Source organism: Haplochromis burtoni, unplaced genomic scaffold (assembly GCF_018398535.1).
Source record: "Haplochromis burtoni strain Fernald_Lab_line unplaced genomic scaffold, NCSU_Asbu1 Contig_145, whole genome shotgun sequence".
Taxonomy (NCBI): Eukaryota; Metazoa; Chordata; class Actinopteri; order Cichliformes; family Cichlidae; genus Haplochromis; species Haplochromis burtoni.
In genome coordinates, this window is record NW_024582506.1 from 202,353 (window position 1) to 226,288 (window position 23,936).

A 23,936-nucleotide genomic window follows, 5' to 3' on the forward strand; every position below is an offset into this window, starting at 1 on the left:
CTGATCAGTTTGTTGATTCTCCTTCATTTCAGGTACTAGGCCTAAAATTACCCAATGTATTGGGTCGGGCAGAAAAACTGACATTCCAGTTCTCCTATGGTACCAAAGAGACATCATACGGTCTGTCTTTCTTCAAACCCCAACCAGGAAACTTTGAACGCAAGTAAGACATGAAAATGATGTGCACATAGGCATTACCTGTATTGAGTCACCCAATATCAATGTAGAAACAAGTTAAACAGTAGAATTTACATTTTTTCAGTCTAGAAAATTTAATATTTTAAAATGTATTAAATCATAATGTTATACGTGTTTCTCTACTTGCTGTAAGTACCCTCACTATGCTGTTGTTGACATTGAGGATTAAGTAGGTAAATGTTTGAGCACTCTTTGCCGTAACTTTCAGTGGGTGTATTTTGTAATTGCAAAGCATTATTGTACTGATGTTTTCCACTTTTCATATCACTTTCAGTATCACTTTGAATGTCTACAAAGTCACAGGTCAGTTTCCATGGAGTTCACTGCGGGAGACGGATCGAGGCGTATCTGCAGAACTGAGCGTAAATACCTGCCTATTTCTGTTTTGTACAACTAAACCTATTTAAACTGGAACATTCTTGAACATGGTTTTGATGAATTAACACATTTGAGTAAAATTTCAAATTAGATGAGTTTAAGAAAAAATACCAGAAAGTATAAGAATGTTTTAAGAGCCATAAAGTTCATTTCTGAGTTGCAGTATTGCTCCAAAGACATAGTTTGGACTTTTCTTGCATAATCTAAAATAAATATATATATATCTTGGATAATATGTTGTCTCTAGCATTTCATAGGCCTTTATTTAATCATTATTCTTTATTACTTGTAAGGAAACTGCCATATTATAAATATAGACATATATAAAAACTAGTGCTGTCAAAATTAACGCGTTAACGTAGATTAAGCCGCCATCACGATTAACACGATAAAAAATTTTTAATGCTATTAACGCATCTGGAGTATGGAGGGCAGAATGACTCAAAATTCCTGAAATGTTTCTGTCCACACATTTCTAGCAGTTTGTCCAAGTAGTTACATTCGCACACGCGCAAATGGGCAGTAGATCTGGTAGTGACGGGCAGCTGAACCAATCACATTGTGCAAGAAGGAATTTTCTTTTCACTGAAGCACTTGCAGCTTAAAATATCACATTGACGCGAAGCATACTCTAGTCAGGGATGCTGCTAGGACTTTGGCTAACACGTCACCCAGCTTGCGACAAACCACTCACGGAGCATCGGGGACTCAGTAAGTCTACCTCGGACATATTGACTGACACAATTGCCAAGTGGATTGCAACAAACTGCAGACCTATTAATATCGTTGAGAACACGCTTTACATAGCTTTGGTTCCTCGTTTCAAGGACTTGAAGTGCCTCCCCAAGCGTGACAGAGAGAGAGTGGATAAATGTTTTTTGTTAACATGAATGTTCAAGATGTTCATAAACATGTTAAGTGCATATATTTTACCTTTTTTTCCGAGTCTGTTTGCTCATGCAAAATGAATTGGAATTAATATAGATTAGAAATGAATGAGATATATATATATATATACAGGGAGTGCAGAATTATTAGGCAAATGAGTATTTTGTCCACATCATCCTCTTCATGCATGTTGTCTTACTCCAAGCTGTATAGGCTCGAAAGCCTACTACCAATTAAGCATATTAGGTGATGTGCATCTCTGTAATGAGAAGGGGTGTGGTCTAATGACATCAACACCCTATATCAGGTGTGCATAATTATTAGGCAACGTCCTTTCCTTTGGCAAAATGGGTCAAAAGAAGGACTTGACAGGCTCAGAAAAGTCAAAAATAGTGAGATATCTTGCAGAGGGATGCAGCAGTCTCAAAATTGCAAAGCTTCTGAAGCGTGATCATCGAACAATCAAGCGTTTCATTCAAAATAGTCAACAGGGTCGCAAGAAGCGTGTGGAAAAACCAAGGCGCAAAATAACTGCCCATGAACTGAGAAAAGTCAAGCGTGCAGCTGCCAAGATGCCACTTGCCACCAGTTTGGCCATATTTCAGAGCTGCAACATCACTGGAGTGCCCAAAAGCACAAGGTGTGCAATACTCAGAGACATGGCCAAGGTAAGAAAGGCTGAAAGACGACCACCACTGAACAAGACACACAAGCTGAAACGTCAAGACTGGGCCAAGAAATATCTCAAGACTGGTTTTTCTAAGGTTTTATGGACTGATGAAATGAGAGTGAGTCTTGATGGGCCAGATGGATGGGCCCGTGGCTGGATTGGTAAAGGGCAGAGAGCTCCAGTCCGACTCAGACGCCAGCAAGGTGGAGGTGGAGTACTGGTTTGGGCTGGTATCATCAAAGATGAGCTTGTGGGGCCTTTTCGGGTTGAGGATGGAGTCAAGCTCAACTCCCAGTCCTACTGCCAGTTTCTGGAAGACACCTTCTTCAAGCAGTGGTACAGGAAGAAGTCTGCATCCTTCAAGAAAAACATGATTTTCATGCAGGACAATGCTCCATCACACGCGTCCAAGTACTCCACAGCTGGCTGGCAAGAAAGGGTATAAAAGAAGAAAAACTAATGACATGGCCTCCTTGTTCACCTGATCTGAACCCCATTGAGAACCTGTGGTCCATCATCAAATGTGAGATTTACAAGGAGGGAAAACAGTACACCTCTCTGAACAGTGTCTGGGAGGCTGTGGTTGCTGCTGCACGCAATGTTGATGGTGAACAGATCAAAACACTGACAGAATCCATGGATGGCAGGCTTTTGAGTGTCCTTGCAAAGAAAGGTGGCTATATTGGTCGCTGATTTGTTTTTGTTTTGTTTTTGAATGTCAGAAATGTATATTTGTGAATGTGGAGATGTTATATTGGTTTCACTGGTAAAAATAAATAATTGAAATGGGTATATATTTGTTTTTTGTTAAGTTGCCTAATAATTATGCACAGTAATAGTCACCTGCACACACAGATATCCCCCTAAAATAGCTAAAACTAAAAACACTAAACTTTCCAAAAACATTCAGCTTTGATATTAATGAGTTTTTTGGGTTCATTGAGAACATGGTTGTTGTGTGTGTGTGTGTGTGTGTGTGTGTGTGTGGTGTGTTGTGGGTGTGTGGTGTGTTGTGTGTGTGTGTGTGTGTCTGTGTCTGTGTATCTTATATTAGTACAGGTTTTTTGTAGGTTTTTTAAAAATTGTATTTCACAGGACCGAACCTGTGCTAAAAGAAAACTATTAAAATTCTCTTTGAGTGTAAGCATACATTCTTTGTGTTTATTCCCCATTGACTTCATTATATTGCATAAATGTCTGTTACAAGCTTAAATATAAAGTTGAAAAAGTGTAATTAATTATCAATCAAGTAATTGCGATTAATCACGATTAATTACAGAAAATTGTGAGCTTAATTAGTTAATTTTTTTAATCTATTGACAGCACTAAAAATGAATGTAGCTTCTGGAAACTCTGGAAAGTCAAGCTAAATCTGAAGAGCCATAAACCTGATCACCAGTAGCAGGCGTCTCCTCTGCTTGCCAAAAGAAGTTTGATTAGATTGTGTAGAAGTGGAAAAAGGGCCATTTAGCTCACTCGGTAAACAATTTCCTGATAAATTCAAAGGCTCAGTCACATGTTTGAAGTCTTTATTTTAAACAACAAGACTTTCATTTTGTAAATTACAGCCCCTACTAACTGCTTTAGGGTGTGTCTCAGTCATCGCGTGATTGACAGTCGTTACCGTTTCAGACGTCATTGTTCTTTTGTTTCTCAATCAGATCCACCCATCGTTCATTTCATCCAGTTTCTAAACAATCAGGAATCAACACTAAAAATGCTTTCACAATGGGTTTTCATTAATCAATCGCTGATATCAAATTGGCCATCTTTTATGTATAGACTGTGGTTATACAGAATTGAATTCTATACAAACAACAGTTATTAAATGACATCTGATTATCAATACCCATAGTTTCCTGTGTGGAAGACCAGCCAAACTCTGAAGTGGGAAGGAGTATGGAGAGAGCTTGGCTGTCTGGCCCGCACTGCCTCTTTTCCTATACGGGAGGAGAGCGGCCATTCTCTGAAGTCCTCACTCTCGGTATTTCTCTGTTTGTTTTTTGTTTTTAAATTTAAATTTATTTGTTTTACAGTGAAGTTACAGTGAAGTTAAATGCTTATTTTGAAAACTGGAAAAAGCCTGAATTTTCTCAAAGGCTCCATGGAAATAAACCTGCAAATATGATGTTTTGAATTGCAGCATGGTATGGTGATTGACACCAGAAACTCCTCCATCCTTCCCAGGAAGGGTGGTCTGTTGAAGATCCATCAGGTTTGTTGTTCACCACTAAATTAGATGTATTTTAAATGCTATGTAGAAAGTTAGTGACTATTATCATACACAAGTTTGACATTTTGTTTGGTGGTTGTGTAGGAACTTGCTGGTTACACTGGGGGAGATGCCAGTTTCTTAAAGGAAGACTTTGAGATCCAGCTCAACAAAACACTCTTCTGGGACTCAGTGAGATTTTTCATTTTACATTTCAGTCAGTTGCCACAAAATCTTCCCTAAAATTAGCGTGTTAAAAAGGCTGTTATGCTGATTAGATAGCTTTACTAGCCAATTCATTGACTATATATGATTAATGATTATTGATGTCCAATAATAAAGTAATGAAAAAATGGCCTGTTAACAGCTGGCCTCTTTTTGCTGATTCAGCTTGACTAAACACTGAATGTTTCCCTCAGGTCCTTTCTGCCTCATTGTGGGGTGGTTTGCTTCTACCCATTGGTGATAAGCCGACAAGTATAGCAGACAGGTAAAAACTCACAGCACACTGGCATTACTAACCAGAGGTTTGATGGTCCTAGAGCTTTGTAAATTAGGCTGTTGAAAGTGATGTTGCTGTCCAACATCTATAATGGTTAGCATTTAAATCTTTAAAAGACCACTTTTTATAATGGGAAACTTGGGCGGTGTCTGTAGTTACAAATAGCATCTTTTTCTACTAATTCAAAGCAGATTTATCTGCCTCCCTTAATGACTGTCTGACTCCGGTGTGGCTCAAAAATTTAAACTGTCTAGTCTTATCCCCAAAACCATCCATCAATCGTTTTTTTCCACTTATCCAGTTCAGGGTTGCGGGTGGGCTGGAGCCTGTTCCAATTGCTGTAGCGAAAGACATATAAAGTTCAGTTTAATTTAAATTTGTTGTGTGTTTTGTACTTTGTTGATATTCTAGGTTCTATCTTGGTGGCCCCACCAGTATCAGGGGTTTCAGTATGTACAGTATGGGCCCACAGAGTGAAGGTGAGGCATTACCTCAGATAAGCTGCTTGGTAACCAGAATGAAGTTTGATGATTAATTGAAAGGTTATGTGCTGACTTTACTGGTATGGCAGGTGACTACCTGGGGGGAGAAGCCTACTGGGCTGGAGGCCTCCACCTCTACACTCCTCTACCCTTCAGACCAGGCATGGGAGGCTTTGGTGACCTCTTCCGAACCCACTTCTTCCTCAATGCCGGGAACCTTTGTAACCTCAACTATGGTGAGCTTTTAAAACAGATGAGCACTATGTGTAATTCTTCTGACAACGTAGTGTTTTATTCTATTGTATATAGTATCTTATTCTTATTATCCTATCCTATTCCATTGTTTTTCTTAATTTTTGCTACTGTAACTTTGCACTGTCCACTTTCTGCAACAAATTTCCACGTGTGGGACTAATAAAGGTTTATCTTATCTTATCTCTCTCTTATGCTTATTTTTTACCAAGACCGGATTAGGATTTTATGTTGTTAGGACAAGTACTGCTCAGATTATGAATACATGCATTTGCCTATATGGTTGGGTTCATATGTACATTTTTTGTTCAGGTGAGGGGCCACAAGCACATTTGAAGAAACTGGCTGAATGTATACGTTGGTCATATGGACTGGGCATTGTGCTGCGCTTGGGGAACATTGCCAGGCTTGAGCTGAATTACTGCATTCCCATGGGAGTCCAAAGTGGAGACAGGTAATGCTAATTTTATCAGCTAGTCTAAGATAAGCTTATTGGGACTTATTTACGGTTTCTTTAAAGAAATATTAGGCCAATAGAATCACTGTAAATAGATGATGAATGATGAATTTTAGTCTGAAAAGAACAACACATTCTAACTGACCGCAATCAAATTAAGTATAGTGGTGGTTTCTTTAACGTCAATAATTAATTTACTGTACATTACAGATCTGTTTAAATGTGACACTAAAGAACTTATTACTCTAAGTTTGGCAAGTATGAAACAGTGTCAGAACATTGCTATGGGAAAATTAAGAAATGGATTACTTAAAAAAAAAATCTGTATTACATTGCAGTTGTTGATGTGCAACAGAAATAAGCTAATAATTGTCTTTCAATTACATTTCAATGATTCTTTATTGTCTTTGCAGGATATGTGACGGGGTCCAGTTTGGAGCGGGAATCAGATTCTTATAAAACTGCATTTCTTTCCTGACAGATAATTGCTTGTACATAATTGTTGCAACCAGTTTAGTTCAATAAAACTATTTGCACTGACTTTCTGTTGTTATCTGTGTTTTCTTATCATTACATTAGTGAGAAATGAAACAACTGGTCAACAGACCTGACCTTGAGTATGCCACAAAACTAGCTACGGATGGACAAAGAAAGCTCTATGAATCTAGGTCTTTATTTCCAAAGACTAAATTAAGACCTGTAACTTTGCCATGTGGGCATATACAAATACATGCTACAAACCGATTCAGCCTTAAACCACTGCCTCCTTCCTTTTGTGCAACTAGAATTTTTGTGTGGCTGATTAGAAATATATATTTTTAAAAGAAACATAAACGTGTTTACACTGCCTATACAAGCAGTGTAAAACAAAAAAATATGTATATATAAGGGGCATTATACCAATAAAAATAGTATTACTTTACCCATACTTATTAGTTAATGTATTATCTGTTTACGCTTAGTTTAGGGCCACAGACCACACAACTTCTTGTCATGAGTAGTTTAACTGCGCATCGATTTGGCGCACACTCGTGTCACGTGCCTGCTGACGCTATGCGATTGGCCAAACCCGCGCATGCGCTGCACTCGGTATTCCGTAGCTTTTTTAGCCAGCACGCCAGAGAGTAGCGCGAAGAAGACAGGCAGTAGGGGGTATTCATTCACGGGCTTCTTGAAATTTCATCTTTCCGTCCCGTTTCCTGACAAGGTAGCTTTCCACATTACGGCGTTGTTTGTTTCGCAGTCGTCCGGCGCGGAGCAAAAGCAACCTGCGACGGGTTTTACTTTGTGGATTTTTCAGAGGTCTTATCTGTGAGTAGCAGTCGCTTGAAATCACGCTGATGGCGGTCACAATTGAGGATCTCTATCGTAGCTACGGGATCCTTGCTGATGCCAAGGACAACCTCAGTCAGGTAAATAAACATCACCTTGTACGTTTTAAACTGAACATATTCATGTTGCCTTGCAGCAGTGTATTTTTTTACTTTCAACGTTGATAACTTTTCTGGTTTACATAACATTTGTTTGTGTGTGCTAAGCTAACTGTAGCTAGTTATAGTAATGACCGGGCTAATGTTAATAGCTTCGCCGTGGCGATCCATAAGCCAAACCAAGTTCACTACTACATTCATTATTTTCAAGATGAAGTTTTAAACTTGTCCACTCGCAAAACACTTTTTCACTTAGGCCACAAATAGGAAGCGGCGATAGTTTTATTCAAATTTCACCGCGATCTATCTCATTTAGGATGTTATCCTATACGTGGACATTTTGGTCATATACAGAAACCATGATAAAGCTCAGGTTTTAGAAATTAAAAAAAGCTAAATGAAAGCGTTATTAAACATTTTGACATCTTAAAAAATACGTTGGATATTTCTCGGGTGCATATGTTTATTGTGACTGTGAGCTAGATTTTTTTACAAAGTGATTTCATTGTAATAACTATTCATATAATAAGCTGAAAAGATTACCGAAAGTGAAGTAAACTTAAAAAAAATAAGCAAACCCATTTTGCAAATAAACTGAAAACTACAGAACTGTAATCACTTTTTGTGATTTTTTTTTTCTTTTCTTCCAGACCCATCATTAAATTACTTTTGAAAATCAGTTAACCGATTTTTGTTAGTAGAACAACAAAGTGACATAAAACTAGTATGCTGTGCTCCTTCGACATGTATGCCATTTTTATTTCTTTATTTCTTACCTTTAGTTTTTCTCGAATCCCCATGTCCCCAGAGTTTAACTCGATCTATACTTAACCTTGGGGTATATTTATTGTCCCAAGTAACGACTGCGATGTCCCATCATTCTGCAGCACAAAGATGCCTACCAGGTAATAGTGGATGGTGTGAAGGGTGGCCCCAAGGAGAAGCGTCTGGCAGCACAGTTTATTCCCAAGTTCTTCAGCAGCTTTCCTGAACTTGCAGATGCAGCTATTAATGCCCAACTAGATCTCTGTGAAGATGAGGATGTTTCGGTGAGTATTAACTAACATATGTAGCCATGAATCTAAATACCTCCAACAGTAGCTACAAATTTTGATTTGCCTGTTTCCAGATTGATATTGGGGATCTTTCAGGGACTGAATGTGTTCCCGATATTCATTTTTATTTTATTCATTTATTTTTCTGTGTACTTTTCATTGACCAGATCCGACGTCAGGCCATCAAAGAGCTCCCGCGCTTTGCAACTGGTGACAACATCCCCAGAGTTGCAGATATTCTCACTCAGCTTCTTCAGACAGGTAACAATTTTTCAGATTTCACAAAGCTACTCAGACCCCACCAGTATTGTTTATCTCTGCTAATGTTTATTGACGTTTTTGTGCTTTCAGATGATACGGCTGAGTTTAACCAAGTGAATGCAGCACTTATTTCTATCTTCAAAATGGATGCCAGGGGTGAGTTTCTCTTTCCCCTGGGGGAAAACTGAAATGCAGCTAGGCCTGTTTTAATTATTAAAATGGACGTTGTTCACCCTGCCAGCTTTTTTTCTGCTTATAACCCTGGGATATTGGAGTGCAAACATTTACCTGAGAATATATTTACTTATTTACTTGTGCGTAATATCATGCTGTAACACATGTATTAAATCTTTATTCAGAAAGGACACTCCATATATATATCACAACATTTTTTTTTTAAATTTTTCTTTTTTGTCATTCAGGAACCCTTGGGGGACTCTTCTCTCAGATCCTGCAGGGAGAGGATATAGTGCGAGAAAGGGCCATCAAGTTTCTATCAACTAAACTGAAGACCCTGCCAGAGGATGTCATGACAAAAGAGGTGGAGGAGTACGTCTTTGCAGAAACAAAGAAGGTTTGTAGATAGTGTAGAACTGATTAACGAGTGATCGTTTAAGTTGCTCTGTGTTTGAATGTAACAAGGGTAATTTACATGAGAAGACACGTGGCTGTCTAGACTAGGGGTGTCTATAGAGTGCTGATTGTTTTGGGTGTGCCTGATGATCTTGTCTTTGTTTTGTTAATTACTGACATCGACTAACCTGTGACGATGTGAATCCCTCAACCCTTGCTTAATCCATTTAAGTGCAGTTGTTTTGGGTATGACCTTAAAAAGCAGAGGTGAGTCTCTCTCACTTGCCTATTGGCTACTTTCATCGAAACTGAGCTACCCTTAGTGGTCCTTCGTAGAGAAGGGCGAGTAAACGCGTAAACAAGCAGCTGGTTTTTTTTTTTTTTTTTTTTAAATGTAAATCAAAGGACCAATTTTGAGTGCGCCGTATCTTCCAAAAAACACGGTAATAACGACGGCCCGCTAACATGCTCTACCAAAAATAGTGCTTTGTCGTGTATCTGATGGACGAAAGCTAAACCAGTTCCACACCACTGAAGTTGCAGCATTTTTACAAACCAATTCTGGTTCATCCGTTTCATTCAACAATCCGCTTTCACCCTTCTCATTCTCCATCGCCGCCATGCTTTTTCCGCCATGTGTGTATGAAAACAAAGGCACTGCTCATGCGCGTTTTACCCATATTCTATCGCAATATTTCATTTTCTTATCGTTGCCCAACATTATACCGGTATTAACGTGAACGGTATGATATGGCCCAGCCCCAGTCCTTCGTTGGCATGTATAGCTGTCCAGTAGGTATTGGACCATACATTTAGCATTGCAAAAAAATCTTTGTTGACCAAATTTAGGTTGGCTGTACGGGGAAAAAAAATTGACAAGTTGCAACAAGTCACAAATGAACATTTTTGCATAACAAGATAAGAACACATTCTGAGCAGTTGTTTCTCTTCTCTGCAGGTGATGGAGGATGTGACAGGAGAGGAGTTTGTGCTGTTGATGCGTGTAGTGTCGGGTCTACGGGTACTGCAGACTGTAAATGGGAGGCAGCAGCTGGTGGAGCTGGTGGTGGAGCAAGCTTTCCTGGAGCAGGCCCTCAACCCAGCTGACCCTGACACTGTGGACCGCCTGCTGCAGTGCACACGCCAGGCCCTACCACTGTTCTCTGTAAGTACAACTTATGCACTTTAAAGCAGAGGTGTTAAAATCAATCAATGGTCTATTCAGTTAAAATGTACTTTTACTTTGAGTTATGTTACTTTATATAATTAGTCATGTTTTTGTTTTGTTTTTTGTCTCTTGTAGAAAAATGTCCATTCCACACGTTTTGTAACCTACTTCTGTGAACACGTCCTGCCAAACCTCAGCGCCCTGACAAGTCCTGTGGCTGAGTTGGACATTCAGTTGGAAGTGAGTACCTTTAAATGTAAATGCGTGATCCTGAAGTGAGTTTAAAATGTAATACTGGTTAGTGTATCACGCTCACTCTTATGTAGTTGTATGTGGATGTTGTGAAATTAGTTTAATATTAATACAGTTGTTTATTGTCAGTATTTATATCTTGTAAGAGGAAATCAACCTGCTGGGTGTCCCTCTCTCAGTGATCTCTAAGGATGACAGAGCACCTATCAAGCGCAAATTGATATCACTATGTTGAGTACAACAAACTTCCTCAACCACATTCAGATAACACTCTCTCAGACTTTTCTGGTGGAAAACCTGTAATTCTACCCCCAAAATTCTGCTGGTCAGTAGCGGTGCACACAAAGTATAGTTTTCTAGGTTGTATTTATTCAGCTCAGCCCAGCAATGACTGGCATGACAAATATGGTGACTGGTGTGAGGTCAAGATTCATAACTTTTGACATTTGGTGAGTGGTTGTAGTAGTAAACAAAGGCAGCATGACAGCCACCTGTTAGGGGTGTTAGCCAAATGCATGTTGCTAATGGGTCATTAGTCTGCACCATGTAACAATGCTTCTCATTAGCGATGCATATTACACTGAGATCTGCTAAGCTCTCTCTATCTCTGTCTCTGTGTAGGTGCTAAAGCTGTTGGCTGAGATGAGTCCGTTCTGTGGAGATATGGAAAAGCTGGAGGCCAACCTCAACATGCTGTTTACCAAGCTGCTGGTAAGAAAGACTTGGACTGAATAAGGAATACATGGAAATGCATCAGAATCATCCAAGTCCACCAGTAGTTTCTCTCAGATTCTGAAACGTTCTTATTTTTTTTTAAATTTTTGTTTTATGTTAACATTTCTGCAGGCTGGTCAGTCAGTTTTTGCTCTTTCCTTTTCCATGATTACATTGTTCCATATCCTCCTGATAATCAGCCTATTCAGTTAAGTCCTCTGGATATTTGCTTTTGGTCTGTATCTTTTGACTCATTTGAGCTACCCTGCTTAGTCCTGATGTACTAAATAGAGGAGCTTTCCATTGATATCGCATGTGTTTGGGTGGCCTCTTTAAGCTCCAAAGAGAAAGGAAATCACAAAAAAGTGGGGAAATTATTTATTTATTTATTTTTTTTCTTGGTTCTCAGAAGGATATGGTCTGTTTTAGTGACGATACGATCCCCAAAATGTAGTCGTCAGTACCAATATCAATAGAATTAAACCATTCTCAATACCTAGTTTAATATAAAAAAAAAGGAATGATCTTCCCATGTACTTAAATAACAATAAAATAAACTCCTTTTATTAAAAAGTTGTCTGAGAACACTGACATGCTGGCACATCATTTGTTTGAAATGTTAGTTAGATTTTGTTCACTGAAATGTTTGGATGTTTGCCAGATGCCCCACTAATGTTGCGTTCAGATTATGTTAGCATGTGTCATAATTTCCACCACTGCTTCATGTCTGAAGCAATACAGTGTTTGCTTTTTCCTAAAATTCTCACTTATCTTAGACTGAGTAACATTTCTGAATTTCACCACTGTATAAATCTCAGCTGCAACAATGGATACATACATACGCATCATTAGTTGTTGTTTTAACAGATGTTTCCAGTGTCTGAATGGGGAACAGTCTAATATTGTATTCATTTATTTCAAGTCACCATGAAAGTTTGAGCTTTCTCAGACAAATGCTGCGCTAATCATACTTTTTTTTTTGTTTGTTTATTTAGGAGTTTATGCCGCTGCCTCCAGAAGAAGTGGAGAATGGTGAGAATTCGGCAAGCGAGGAACCCAAACTACAGTTCAGCTATGTAGAGTGTCTCCTGTACAGCTTCCACCAGCTGGGCAAGAAGCTGCCAGACTTCCTTCTTGACAAAGTGGACTCTGAGCGCCTTAAAGACTTCAAGATCAGGTGAGGAATCAACTCAGTTTGTTGATAAAATCAAATGGTTTACACGAAGTGTGAATTTTAGCAAGTCTGTTGTGTTTGACGTAGATCATCAGCACGCTTTTGACTAAATTAATAGAGTCACTATAAATTTAAATGTACTTGCTGTTTTACAGGTTACAGTATTTTGCCAGAGGCCTGCAAGTTTACATCAGACAGCTGCGAGTAGCACTGCAAGGAAAGACGGGAGATGCTCTAAAGACTGAAGAGGTAACATCTGTCAGCTGACATGTAATTGTTTAATATACTAGGAACTAGTTAACTAAGCAATCAATGACAGATCAGAAAAGGGTAATTTTGTTCTTTCAACAGCCCTGCTGTAAAGTATCATTGACTAAGTTGTGTTTATGTAATCAGAACAAGATCAAAGTGGTGGCCCTCAAGATCACAAACAACATCAACGTCCTCATCAAGGTAAGGCGTGAGCCTGTCTAATTTAATAAACCACACTAGGTTGCTTATATTTTGTGGTCAGTTAATAAACCAGATGAATAAAATGTAATTTGCTGATTGCTGTGTTCTGTCTTCTAATTGGTTGGGTTTGTTTTCTTTCTTTCTTTTTTTTTTTTCTCCATTGCAGGATCTCTTCCACAACCCTCCATCATACAAGAGCACAGTCACTCTGTCCTGGAAACCTGTACAGAAGGCAGAGGCTGTAGCGTAAGTCAGCTCCTCCTTCTTGTTAATGTTACTTCTAGTCAGAGATGTTAGAAATACTTGTAATGTAGCAGTGAGGCTTGATGTGTGGAATCTGAATTGGAGCTTCATATACCTTTCTTCTTGTTTTTAGGCTTAAGCGTCCATCAACTGAGGAGATGGGATCAGGAGGCAGCACAAAAAAACAGATCTCTCCTCAGTCCCGCAGGGATGCACGACAGATCTACAATCCTCCCAGTGGCAAGTACAGCGCCTCCATTGGAAACTTTAACTATGGTGAGTGTTTGGTGGCACTTTGGGGTTTTTACACTGTTGTGTCACATGTTGACATTATTTATTTTATGTCAGACAGCTATAGTAGAGGAAACAAATAGAATTTCCTTTCTGTATCTGGAATCTGCAGTATAACTTTGGATAACTGCCCAGACTTTGGGTTAATCTTGGAACCCTTAACTTGAGTGGAATTCACATGTGGGTCATTTTGTGGACATCTTTGGCTAGTGAAGAATTTACTAGTATGCAACTTACCCAGACACTCCTCCAAAACAAAACTGTGTGTAGCCCCATGATATTGATTGTACACTACCACTTGGAGAAAGTATACAGTTAAAAGATATACTGCATCTGAAGTTCATGTAGCCAAAGAGTGCTCAATGACAGTGCTTAGTACTGCTCTGACTACAGTCTAATGTAAGCCAGAACATTTCCACCACCAAATATCCTGCCCTTTGTCTACAGATACCTACACTACTGTACAAATAAGTTCATAGTACATTGACAATAAATATCAGTTTACGTATCAATGTTGGGCAACAGGATCTCATTTAGGTAAAAGGATGGCTTACTGGAGAAAAACTGCACATTTTAAATGTGTTTGTGACTCCCCATCAGATCATTGCCACACTCATGTTAAGACATTTTTACAACGTGATTGAAGTCCAATATGACACTAACCTGCTTGTTTTTGACATTTTTCACTCTAGAGCAGCGTGGTGGCTTCAGAGGAGGCCGAGGAAGAGGTTTCGGAGGCAGAGGCAACAGGAGCCGAGGCCGGATCTACTGAGGCGGACACACAAACGCAGAGTACATATTGCTCATAGAACTGCATCACATCAGGATTTTTTTCCCACACCACCACGGACTATTTTTCATCTACTTAACTTTTTTTTTATTATTATTATTTTTTTTAACCTGTACGGAGGATTTTTATTTGCTTTGTTTTGGGAGGGGAGGGGAGGGGAATTCTGCCTTCAGAACATCAGAAAACAGACTTTTCTACTTGCCACTTCAGCATTTACTTCCTGTATTCTTCTCATGTGTGGTCATAAAAAAAATGTAAATGTGTTTTTGCCCCTCGAGTTTTAAACATTATTCTGTGTATTTTTGTGGAACAAAAGACTGCCAAGTTGTAACTGATAAATATTTTTGTCAGATTGTAGTAGAAAAAGATGATGATGATCCTCTTGTTTTGCAACATGTTAATGAATGCTTTTTGTTTCTGTTTTATTTAATCTTGGTTTTCTTTTTTTATTTGAGTTTAATTTCAATTGGCTGATTGTGCTACTTTGTATGAATCAATGAAGTAGTTTCATTGGATTTTTATGATAAACTTGTATGGAAGTATGAACTATAAGGGTTTCTTGTATTTGTTGTCAGATTGCAAATTTGGTATCACATCAGGATAACACAAAACACCTCCACCCTAAATCTTCAGATTTTTATCAGAGCACTACTTGAATCAAACTTTGAAACCTTTTCCAAGCTTGTTGAATTCTCCTCCTTCCATTCTTTCTGCCCCACCACCTTTTCACTCACAAAGCTGTTCATCCCATTTGGCATTTCTACCCTCCTGTCTTTCCTTTTCCCTTTTTCTGTTTGCTCTCGTAAATCTGTACCAAACCAGAGTGAAGACGGGATAAATTTAGCCCACGATTTCTGGCATCTACAAATAGAATACACATGAGTGCCTTCTCCCCTGTCTATATGACTGCATCAGTCTTCCCCTCCCCAATCTGGTAAGTGTGTGTGTGTGTGTGTGTCTCAGAGCTTTGAAGAAGAAAAGGGTAGAATTTGGCTCTCAGTAATAGAAAGGAATATAAATAGTTGCTGCCTTGTTTAAACACAGACTTTATTTAAACACCCAGGTGGTGGAGGATGTGCTTCTTTTAGGCACATTGAGACATGCACACAGGCATCGTAATAAGAAGGGGCAACTTGTGCAGTTTTAGCTTTATATTTTTAGTCTCAGGATCAACTACAAACTTTGGTTTACAGTTCAACATAATAACTTATAAGCCTTTACTGGTGCTTGATATAGCCCCAGTTCATCTGCGTGTTTGTCCTTGAAGCCCAGAGTTGTGATTTGGCTTTTGCCTAAATACTTCATCTTATAATGTGGAACTGTGGTCACCATTGATATGACTGCCTTTCCTGCACAACCCATGCTTGTGATAAGATTAAGGAATATTATTCCTTGAATATAATTGAAACTGGTGTTTTAGTACATGTTATTTTTTAACACACATTTAACCGTCTCCCTCTAGTCAGTTGTTTGGATTCACAGTTCAGTGACTGAATTTTTGAGGATAAAGGGTTTTGTACGTTGCTTTACTTGTAATTGAAGCAACACACGAGGCAAGCTGTACTGGATTACCTCAGTCCATCTCTAAAGCAAACCTAACTTGGTGCATGGCTGTCGTGATTTCTAATCTTAAATAGATTTTACCATGTATTTATGTGTTCAATCTTGCTTCTTGAAGTTTAATAGTAACTTTAAAGCAAGTCCTAAAATGTGTTCAGGAAAAAAAAACGTTCAAAACTTGTTCTAATAAAGATTCAAGACACAAACACATGCACACGGAGTAAGCTCTCAGTGGGCGCTACAGGTCCTCATGTGAAAACACGTGTGCTGTGTGTGTAGGTGGATGTTTTGAAGCAGTGGGGGCGCTCAAACTCTCCATTTTTCTGAATAGTCTGTGGCAGCTTTTTACAGTGAGAAAATCAAATCGTCCGAACGGTTAAAAACAAGAACATATAAGCCTACAGGTTAAGAGAGGAGCGCAACACAACATTCAGGTTGTCTCACTGCTTGAAATGCGATCCAAGTATAAGGTAGAGGAACATTTAAATTACACTGAAAGAATGACCCGGCATTCAAAAGTGATCATTACATAAATGTGGCATCTTTTAATATGTTCTTTCTGGTTGCTTTACTGCAGCACAGCTGCTGCAGGAACAAATAAGCGTTGTATTTTCTTACTGAGTTGTATATAGCATTTGTATTCTATTGTATATATTATTCTATTTTATTCTATTGTATATAGTATTTTATTTTATTGCATTCCAGTGTTTTCTAATTTCTGCTACATAACTTTGCACATAACATTGCACTTTTGCTGTAACGAAACAAATTTCCCACCTGTGGGACTAATAAAGGTCATCTTATCTTATTTTAAACACAAACCAGACCTGTCCACAGGTTGTCTCTTGTCTTTGCAGAGTTTCCCCCCTAGAGGGCGACCCAGGCCAGGGTTTTCCTCCCAAACGTTGCCAGATCTATTTTTATTCCACCGAACGAGTCACTTAAACCTTCCACGGTGTCTTTTTTGTCTCTCTTTGTATTGCTGCTCGTGTTCAGGCGCATGGAGGAACACTGAGATCCGGGCAAAGAAAGTAATAATATTCCTAAATCACTCACCACCACCCTGCTACCCCCGTAAGCTTCGCCCCCTTTGTCATGACTGAAGGTGAATTATTTACCACCCGGTCTGTTTGTGTCGGTCATTGCTTGCCATGTAGAGTGCTGGTGTACTCTAGAAAACTGCTAATGGTCCACGAATAACCGACATAAATGTCTGTGATATAATGGCTAGCACAATTTCGTCGTAATTTACGTTTTCTCCCTTTCTTTATTTCATTATTTTTATTTTCTTGAAAAAATATATTTACACTAAATATAGTCTGATCGTTTCTGTTTGCTCTTACTGTACCGTTTTTGTCTTTGTGTAGCGTTTATGGTCTAAGTTTATGTTTATGGTAAGCCGTTGGGGCAGAGTTTGGTTGGGGACAGTAGGGGGCGCTATGAGACCAAGAAAAACCCTCCCTTCATTGATCGTGACCAGGTATTTCCCAAACCAGCCTGCCAGCCGCCAGCCAGCAAATGCCTGGCACATGCGTTTTGTGTGGCACGCACGCACACACACGCACGCACACAGACACCAATGACGGAGCTGAAAATAATCAAGTGGTGGAGGAGGAGTGGGTGGCAGCAGCGGGAGAAGAAGCGAAGACGACCCTCAGAGAGAAAGAGAGAGGGAAGGAGCGACTGTACGAACCCATGTGAGAGTAGAAGTAAAGGTAAATCAACAGTCTTGAAGCTCTCGGTGGAACTCGATGGGTTTCCTCACTTCATTAACAACCTTTGAGAGGAGGTGTTGTTGGTGGGGTGATCAAGTAAGGCCTTCATACCTCAACGGAGCTGAGACCAAATCTACACCTGTCATAAATGGGTGTGTGTTGGTAAACATACTGCAGTTAAGCTTCTTCCGTGTATTTTATTGTTTACTGCTATGAGCATATATGACTTTGTGTATTGTGCACATTTAATTGTTGCAGTTCTGACAAATGTACAAGGTTGTGTCGTGGCACCTTGTATCATGACTTTTAACAAGCTCCTTGTTTGTCCTCCAAGCTCCACTTATGTACACTATACGATGCAGAATTGTGATTGACTGCAGTGGAATTTTGCTTGTGATTATTTTTTCAGGAGTGCATGCATGAAAAAAGAGAATTTAAAGTTTGAGTATAAACTGCAGCAGCTGCCTCTGAAGTTAAGGAACAGACATGAGGGAGAGCAGTAGACAGGAAAACTGCTTCTTGGAAGTAAAGCAGTTTATCAGGTTTTTTCCTCTATCTATTCTAATATTCAAGTGTCCTCTCTATACCCAACAGCATGAAAAGCCTCACATGAACTCTAAATTTAATTTATAGGGGTGCTGTTTAAATACAGAAGTTAGAATGGGAATATGAGTGAAGGGGATTTTTGCGGGGGTAAGAACATTAAGACATTAAGAATGACCAACCAAAGGTATCTATGAGAAATCCCCTGAAGTAATAAACTTAAGTGCTCCACAATTTTGGCATCAAGCATCATTAGGTTAACTCTTTAATGTAAAGAAATATCCACCACAGATGACCGTTCCTGGATTTTCACCCTTCCCTGCCCTCATGAATGTCTGTGTGTTTTAAGAGCCTAACGAGAGCTGTCCAAGGTGCTGAAGCTCTCTGGGCGTAGATGGAGCCTGAAGAAGTTGTCTTCGATGCTGAAAACACAATGTGTAAGATTTACCTCAAACTGCACCTAAAAGAAGCTTTGCTTGCAGCAACTTTTTTTATTTATTCAATTATTTTTGCTCTGTGACAGCAGATTTTGACTAAATTGTCGTGGAACTGCTCGAATTTAGAGGACAAAATTATGTGTCTTTTCAAAGTGTAGAAGGTGTGAGTTTAACAACAGTGTGCTCATCCAGAATAAAAGTGTAGTTTGATTCTTTCAGCTGTCACCTGCAGACTACACTTTCATTGCTGTTGCCTTTTTTTTTTTCAATCACACATATTTTTCTTCTTAAATCTTAAATCTTTTATCTCATCGCCCTTTATTATTGGAATCGTGACAGCCCTAACTGCAGCGTCCCTGAATTAATAAGGTGTCAGTGGCAGAAAGCACGCCGGAATGTGCGTGCAAAAATAAATCACTTGTGAGAAGGGAACTTTTTCTTCCCTTTAGAAAAAAAGCCCGCACCGTCCGCCCCCTCATGTACAATGCTGGGAATAGTAACAGCACTGTGAGGCTGGGCTAAATATAGCAGCCAGTGAGTGTTAACATGTCAACTTCAGCAGGAGTGCAGAGAAGCGGCTGCTGCACGTGTGACCGCTGTGGATGTACACAGTTTCGCTATAAATACTAACTCGCCGTTCTCTCCGCTGCCGTGTTTTAGACGCACGCCAAGCCCGGGGAGGGTTTACATGTGTGTGTACGCGAAGGCACGCTTTAATCCAGTAGGTCGCAAATGACAAACGCAAATGGCCAAACAGGCAAGGATGGCTTGGCTTTTTTGGGCAATCAAGACAACCTTTAGACCCTATAAGCACTATAACCAAGAAGCACGCATGAAACATTTGTAGACAAGGGAATGGCTTATACGCCTCACAACAGAGCCAAAGTCGTGCTTTAGGATGTAAAAGAGGGGCATATATCGATTTCTATGTTTCTCGCTTTTGGGCCCTTGGACCCCCCCCCCCCCCCCCCCCCCCCCCCTCCAAAAAAAAAGAAAAAAAATATCAGGCCGTAAAGCGACAAGATGACGTGCATCATCTGCAGGTAGGAATTTGCTTACACTATCCGGTTAATGAAAGATGTGTTTGAAAATATGTTTTCTGAATCTGTGTGTGTAGGGGTGGTGGGGGCATGAGGGGTTTATCACGAGCTCCTTTCAGAAAAAAAAGATAGTAAAAAAAAAAGACCCCCCCCCCAAAAAAACAACCAAAAAAACTTATGATTTCTTCTCAATCGAAGAGACTTGTGCAGCAAACCGTGTATTTATTTGTGATGGAAGTAAAAAAAACCCCCCCCCCCCCAAACCCACCACCACCCAACTACGTTACGTAATCTAGCATGTGAATGTCAAGAGACAGAGCGGCTCGAGTAGAGACAGAGAAAAAGGAAGAGAGAGAGAGAGAGAGTATTGGTCTATGCGTACAGCTTCCAAAACCCATACCCAGGGAACACTATGTGCTCTGTAGTCCCGTGAGACTTAATATGTAAGACACCCCTCGACCCCCGACCCCATCCCCTCACACCCGCACGGTCATGCGTGTGCACATGGACACGACCTGGAGATTCCAACGGCACGGAAAGTATACCAACCAGAAATGACAGCAGCTGAACAGGTTTCTTCAGCGTTAAACTCATTTGTCTGTCCATTCACAGACTCCGCGGGAAGAAAAGAATTCTGTGAATGAGTGAGCGGGAATGGGATGAATGAATGAAATGAGTGAATGAAGAGCAGCGACAAAGAAGAAGAATAAGAACTAGGGGGCGCGCTTAGCTTCTGTCCCTTTTAATGGCTTCTCTCTCTCTCTCTCTCTCTCTCGCCCCCCTCTCCTTTTCCTCCTGCAGAGGGAAGTGCGCCTGCACGGACCATAACCAAGCATGGAAAACAAACACATACAGTACACACACGACTGATGCTAAGGATGCCTAGCGTTATGTGTGTGTGTTTGTGGTGGTGGTGGTGGTGTGTGTGTGACAGAGAGAGTGAGAGTGTGGGAGGGGGGTGTTCTATAAATAGCACTATAACTCTGCTTCCATTGACATCATTTAGGCAGGAGAGATGGAAAAATAAATAGGTGGCAGGGAAGGGAGGGGAGCAGAGGGTGCAGGGTTCCTTAATCTGGGCTTGAAATTCAAACAAAACCTGGCCAGCCATCCCTGTGTACACACTCTCAACAAAAAATGGTTCTACACAGTAAACATGGAAATGCATCTTCTGGTCTAGACTCTCCTTTGATTTTGGGCTTCATTAAGTTTTTGAACGAATCATTAGAACCAGAAACTTGAACTGCCGTCACCCAAATGTTACATGGATTGTATGCTACCAACCATCTGCTTGGACCTGGCAAAATAAATAAATAAATTGCGATATATATATATATTTTTAGATCCTTATTTTTATCTTAATTTCACTTCAAATTCATACTCCTTTATACATTATCTTCATTTTTTATTTATGTTTAGGGCATTTTTTTAGACAGACTTATATCAAGCCGTCTTTCTATATTTGTGATGGTTGCAGTGCCTAAAGCATTGCAACCATCTTGCTGAGAATCTTTTGCAGCCCTCTTTTTTTCCATGTGCATGCTTGCTTTCATCTCCAGGGCCCAATAGTAAACATCAGATCAAAACATCGACTGTTTCCTAGAGAGACTGCAGCCCCCAAGTTGAAATGGAAAGCCATGAGGCGATTGGGAGGCGACATCAAACAAATTAAAAGGACCTGTGTGTATACAATGGATACACAGCCATATACACACATAAGATCCAAGTGGAAAAGATGTGGGGCCATCACACACCCAAAGCTGATGTTTTTGGAAGGTATTATTTTTGACATGCCCTAAAAGGGGACAAGGCGGAGGGTTGAAGCTTTATAGGCTACAGTGAGAGAGTGGTCTTTTCATTTTGCTCAAGACTAACATTTCCTCTCAAACAGCCTGAGTCGTGTGTTTATGTTATTATGGAGGAGGAAAGGACAGCACACCGTTTTTTCCATGATTGGAGTGTCTTAGTCACACCCAGGATCACTCTCTGTCTTTCTATCACTGTCGTCAGCCTTGGCACTGACCCCTGAGTGCTGCGTGACTTCCACTAGTGCTGATGACGTCTTCTGTGATACATTTCTCCCCATGTGGGTTCCTCAACATGTCCTGTGATTACACATATCTGAGCCCCACATCCTGTACCTGTGACAATACTTCTTTCCATGTTGTTTCATTTTGGATTTCTTAATGGATAATGAAAGGAAACATTTCATGCGCACAGAGGTTGAAGGTTAGGTGCAGCTACAGAACCTCCAGAGCAAAGATTCTTAACCTCCTATAAGACCCGAGCTCTTCCATTGCATACATTTGTAATTTATCTTTGATATTTGGGCATATTGGGACCCAATGAATGTAAAAACAAAGAATTACTAGATTTTTGTTTTTAAGAAAAATGAGAGCCACATATGAGGATATTCATTTAAAATTTTGATAGAACAGTGGAAGTATGATGTCCTCGTAAGTGGATATCAGGCCCTTCCAAAATTTTGTATTTTGGTCTAGACAACCCAAAATGTCATGTCCACATATATGGACGCCAGGTCCTAGGAGGTTAAGGACACTTAAGATGACCTATGTTTTCTTGATAAACCATTAATCTGCCATTTCTTTTTGGTAGTAACTTAAGCTGCTTAATGACACATTCACAAATTTAGGTGAAGATATAAAATCTTTCTTCCCTGTTGAAGATCACATACTTCACCTTCCTCCTCCCAAATAGCACTTACACCCTTTTTTAAATGTTTTTTTATTTTTTAGAATATTTGGCACACAGTTCTCACAGGATAAACCTAAGAATTGTAGTGTTAAATTGTTACAGTGTTTGAATTATGTGCTTCTCAGTTCAAGATGATGAATCATAAGGTCTAATTCAGTTGTGATAGTGAAGTATTTTAGCCATGGTCTCTTGGTTTGCCTCTTTTTCTACCTCTTGTCATCACATTCTCTCTCGTTCGTTTTTTCCTTCTCTTTCATGCTGACTTACTGAAGGCTGCGTGAATGCCAGAACAACCTTTCAGAGGAGACATGAGTCTAAAAATTCTTAAACATCATCTGTTTGCATTTGTGTGCTTTATAGCGACGCATGTGTCATTGACGCAAAAGTTGGCAATTACTTTTGATATCCTTAATGTTGTATAATGACAACAAAGATAGCAGCTTGTTGTCAAAACTTACTGGAATTTCTACTGATGCTTAATGGAAATGTTGTTTTTGCCCTCTGTGCTGGTTAAAATGTCCCACTGAAAACAGGACAGTACCCTTTAGAGATCCAGCATCTTAAAGGACCTGTTAAGTGCTGACAGTAACAACTGTCCTGTGGTTGCAGGCATACATTAAGAATTTAAGCCAAAGTTAAAACAGTGAAAACAATCAGTCCTATTTTAAAAGGAGTTGCCTAATTACATTGCTAAGTGTCCCAACAGGCTGTAAAATTATTGTTAGTGAGACCTGTTTGTCTCTCTCTCTATCTGTCTTTCTGCATGGCGTTCCGTCCTTGGACCTCGAGAGCTGCAGGTTAAATGGGGAAAAGGTTGTCAACATAGTCAGCTTGAGGCTGGAGGATATATTTAGACTGGAAAGACCAGAGGAAGGCAGGGAGAGACAGACAGGCAACAAGGAGGGAGAAATTCATTTTTGACCCACTTTCTGAAGCTGTTACTACCTGTATATCTTCTGAATCATTTGTATTTGAATCAGTGTTCTGCTTATTTGTGCTGTAATTTATCCATGCCTATTTGTGTATTTGCGGCAACAGTGGCTAATAAGGGTATATGAAATTCAGTTTGAATTAGAGTTCATTTTTTGTGTCTCTCCCTCCCCACTGTTTAGCACTCAGACATGAGGTGCCGGGTCTAGCGCTCAGCCCCAGTCATGGTGGTGAATGGGGGTAAAAATCTTCGAATAAAACATGCTGGCACATCTCATCCACACCTACCCACCAACCCCCAACCCCAAACGCCCCAACCCCAAACACTCATAAGCCCCACCCCTCTCTTCTTGCCAGCTGAATTAATCTGATACTATTTTTGAAAGACAGTGTTTCTAAGGGATACCTAATGACGCAATGACGTCAATGCAGGTCAATAGCACACTGCTGGAGAAGAGGACCAGGGAGGAGGAGAGAGAGCGAGAGAGAGAGAGAGAGAGAGAGAGAGAGAGAGAGAGAGAGAGAGAGAGAGAGAGAGAGAGAGAGAGAGAGA

General features: G+C 39.9%; 2 protein-coding genes across 2 annotated transcripts in view; both read left to right on the plus strand.

The window, feature by feature from the left end:
- The window catches only part of LOC102312434 (sorting and assembly machinery component 50 homolog A), a gene marked incomplete in the record, with an annotated part of 12,282 nt that extends 5,702 nt beyond the window's left edge, over positions 1-6,580 (plus strand). The window contains 10 exon segments of the mRNA XM_014336572.2: positions 33-163; positions 473-560; positions 3,990-4,118; positions 4,278-4,349; positions 4,452-4,538; positions 4,766-4,836; positions 5,260-5,327; positions 5,420-5,566; positions 5,895-6,036; positions 6,453-6,580. Coding sequence (XP_014192058.1) covers positions 33-163; positions 473-560; positions 3,990-4,118; positions 4,278-4,349; positions 4,452-4,538; positions 4,766-4,836; positions 5,260-5,327; positions 5,420-5,566; positions 5,895-6,036; positions 6,453-6,498 — 981 coding nt within the window.
- Positions 6,581-7,009: 429 nt separating this feature from the next.
- Positions 7,010-14,989, plus strand: api5 (apoptosis inhibitor 5). The gene is made up of 14 exons (XM_005931637.3): positions 7,010-7,451; positions 8,357-8,518; positions 8,692-8,785; positions 8,876-8,941; positions 9,208-9,359; positions 10,317-10,523; positions 10,662-10,766; positions 11,400-11,489; positions 12,488-12,669; positions 12,822-12,915; positions 13,063-13,119; positions 13,286-13,365; positions 13,496-13,638; positions 14,346-14,989. Exons 1-14 carry the CDS (start codon positions 7,380-7,382, stop codon positions 14,423-14,425), a joined length of 1,584 nt encoding a protein of 527 aa, XP_005931699.1. The 5' UTR covers positions 7,010-7,379; the 3' UTR covers positions 14,426-14,989.
- The last annotated feature ends 8,947 nt before the right edge of the window (positions 14,990-23,936 follow it).

Excerpts from the sequence above, each read along its gene's own strand:
- api5 (XM_005931637.3), top strand. The coding sequence starts at position 7,380 with ATGGCGGTCACAATTGAGGATCTCTATCGTAGCTACGGGATCCTTGCT. Across the intron at positions 9,360-10,316 it reads TCTTTGCAGAAACAAAGAAG|GTGATGGAGGATGTGACAGG; the intron begins GTTTGTAGATAG and ends TCTTCTCTGCAG. Across the intron at positions 13,120-13,285 it reads ACATCAACGTCCTCATCAAG|GATCTCTTCCACAACCCTCC; the intron begins GTAAGGCGTGAG and ends TCTCCATTGCAG.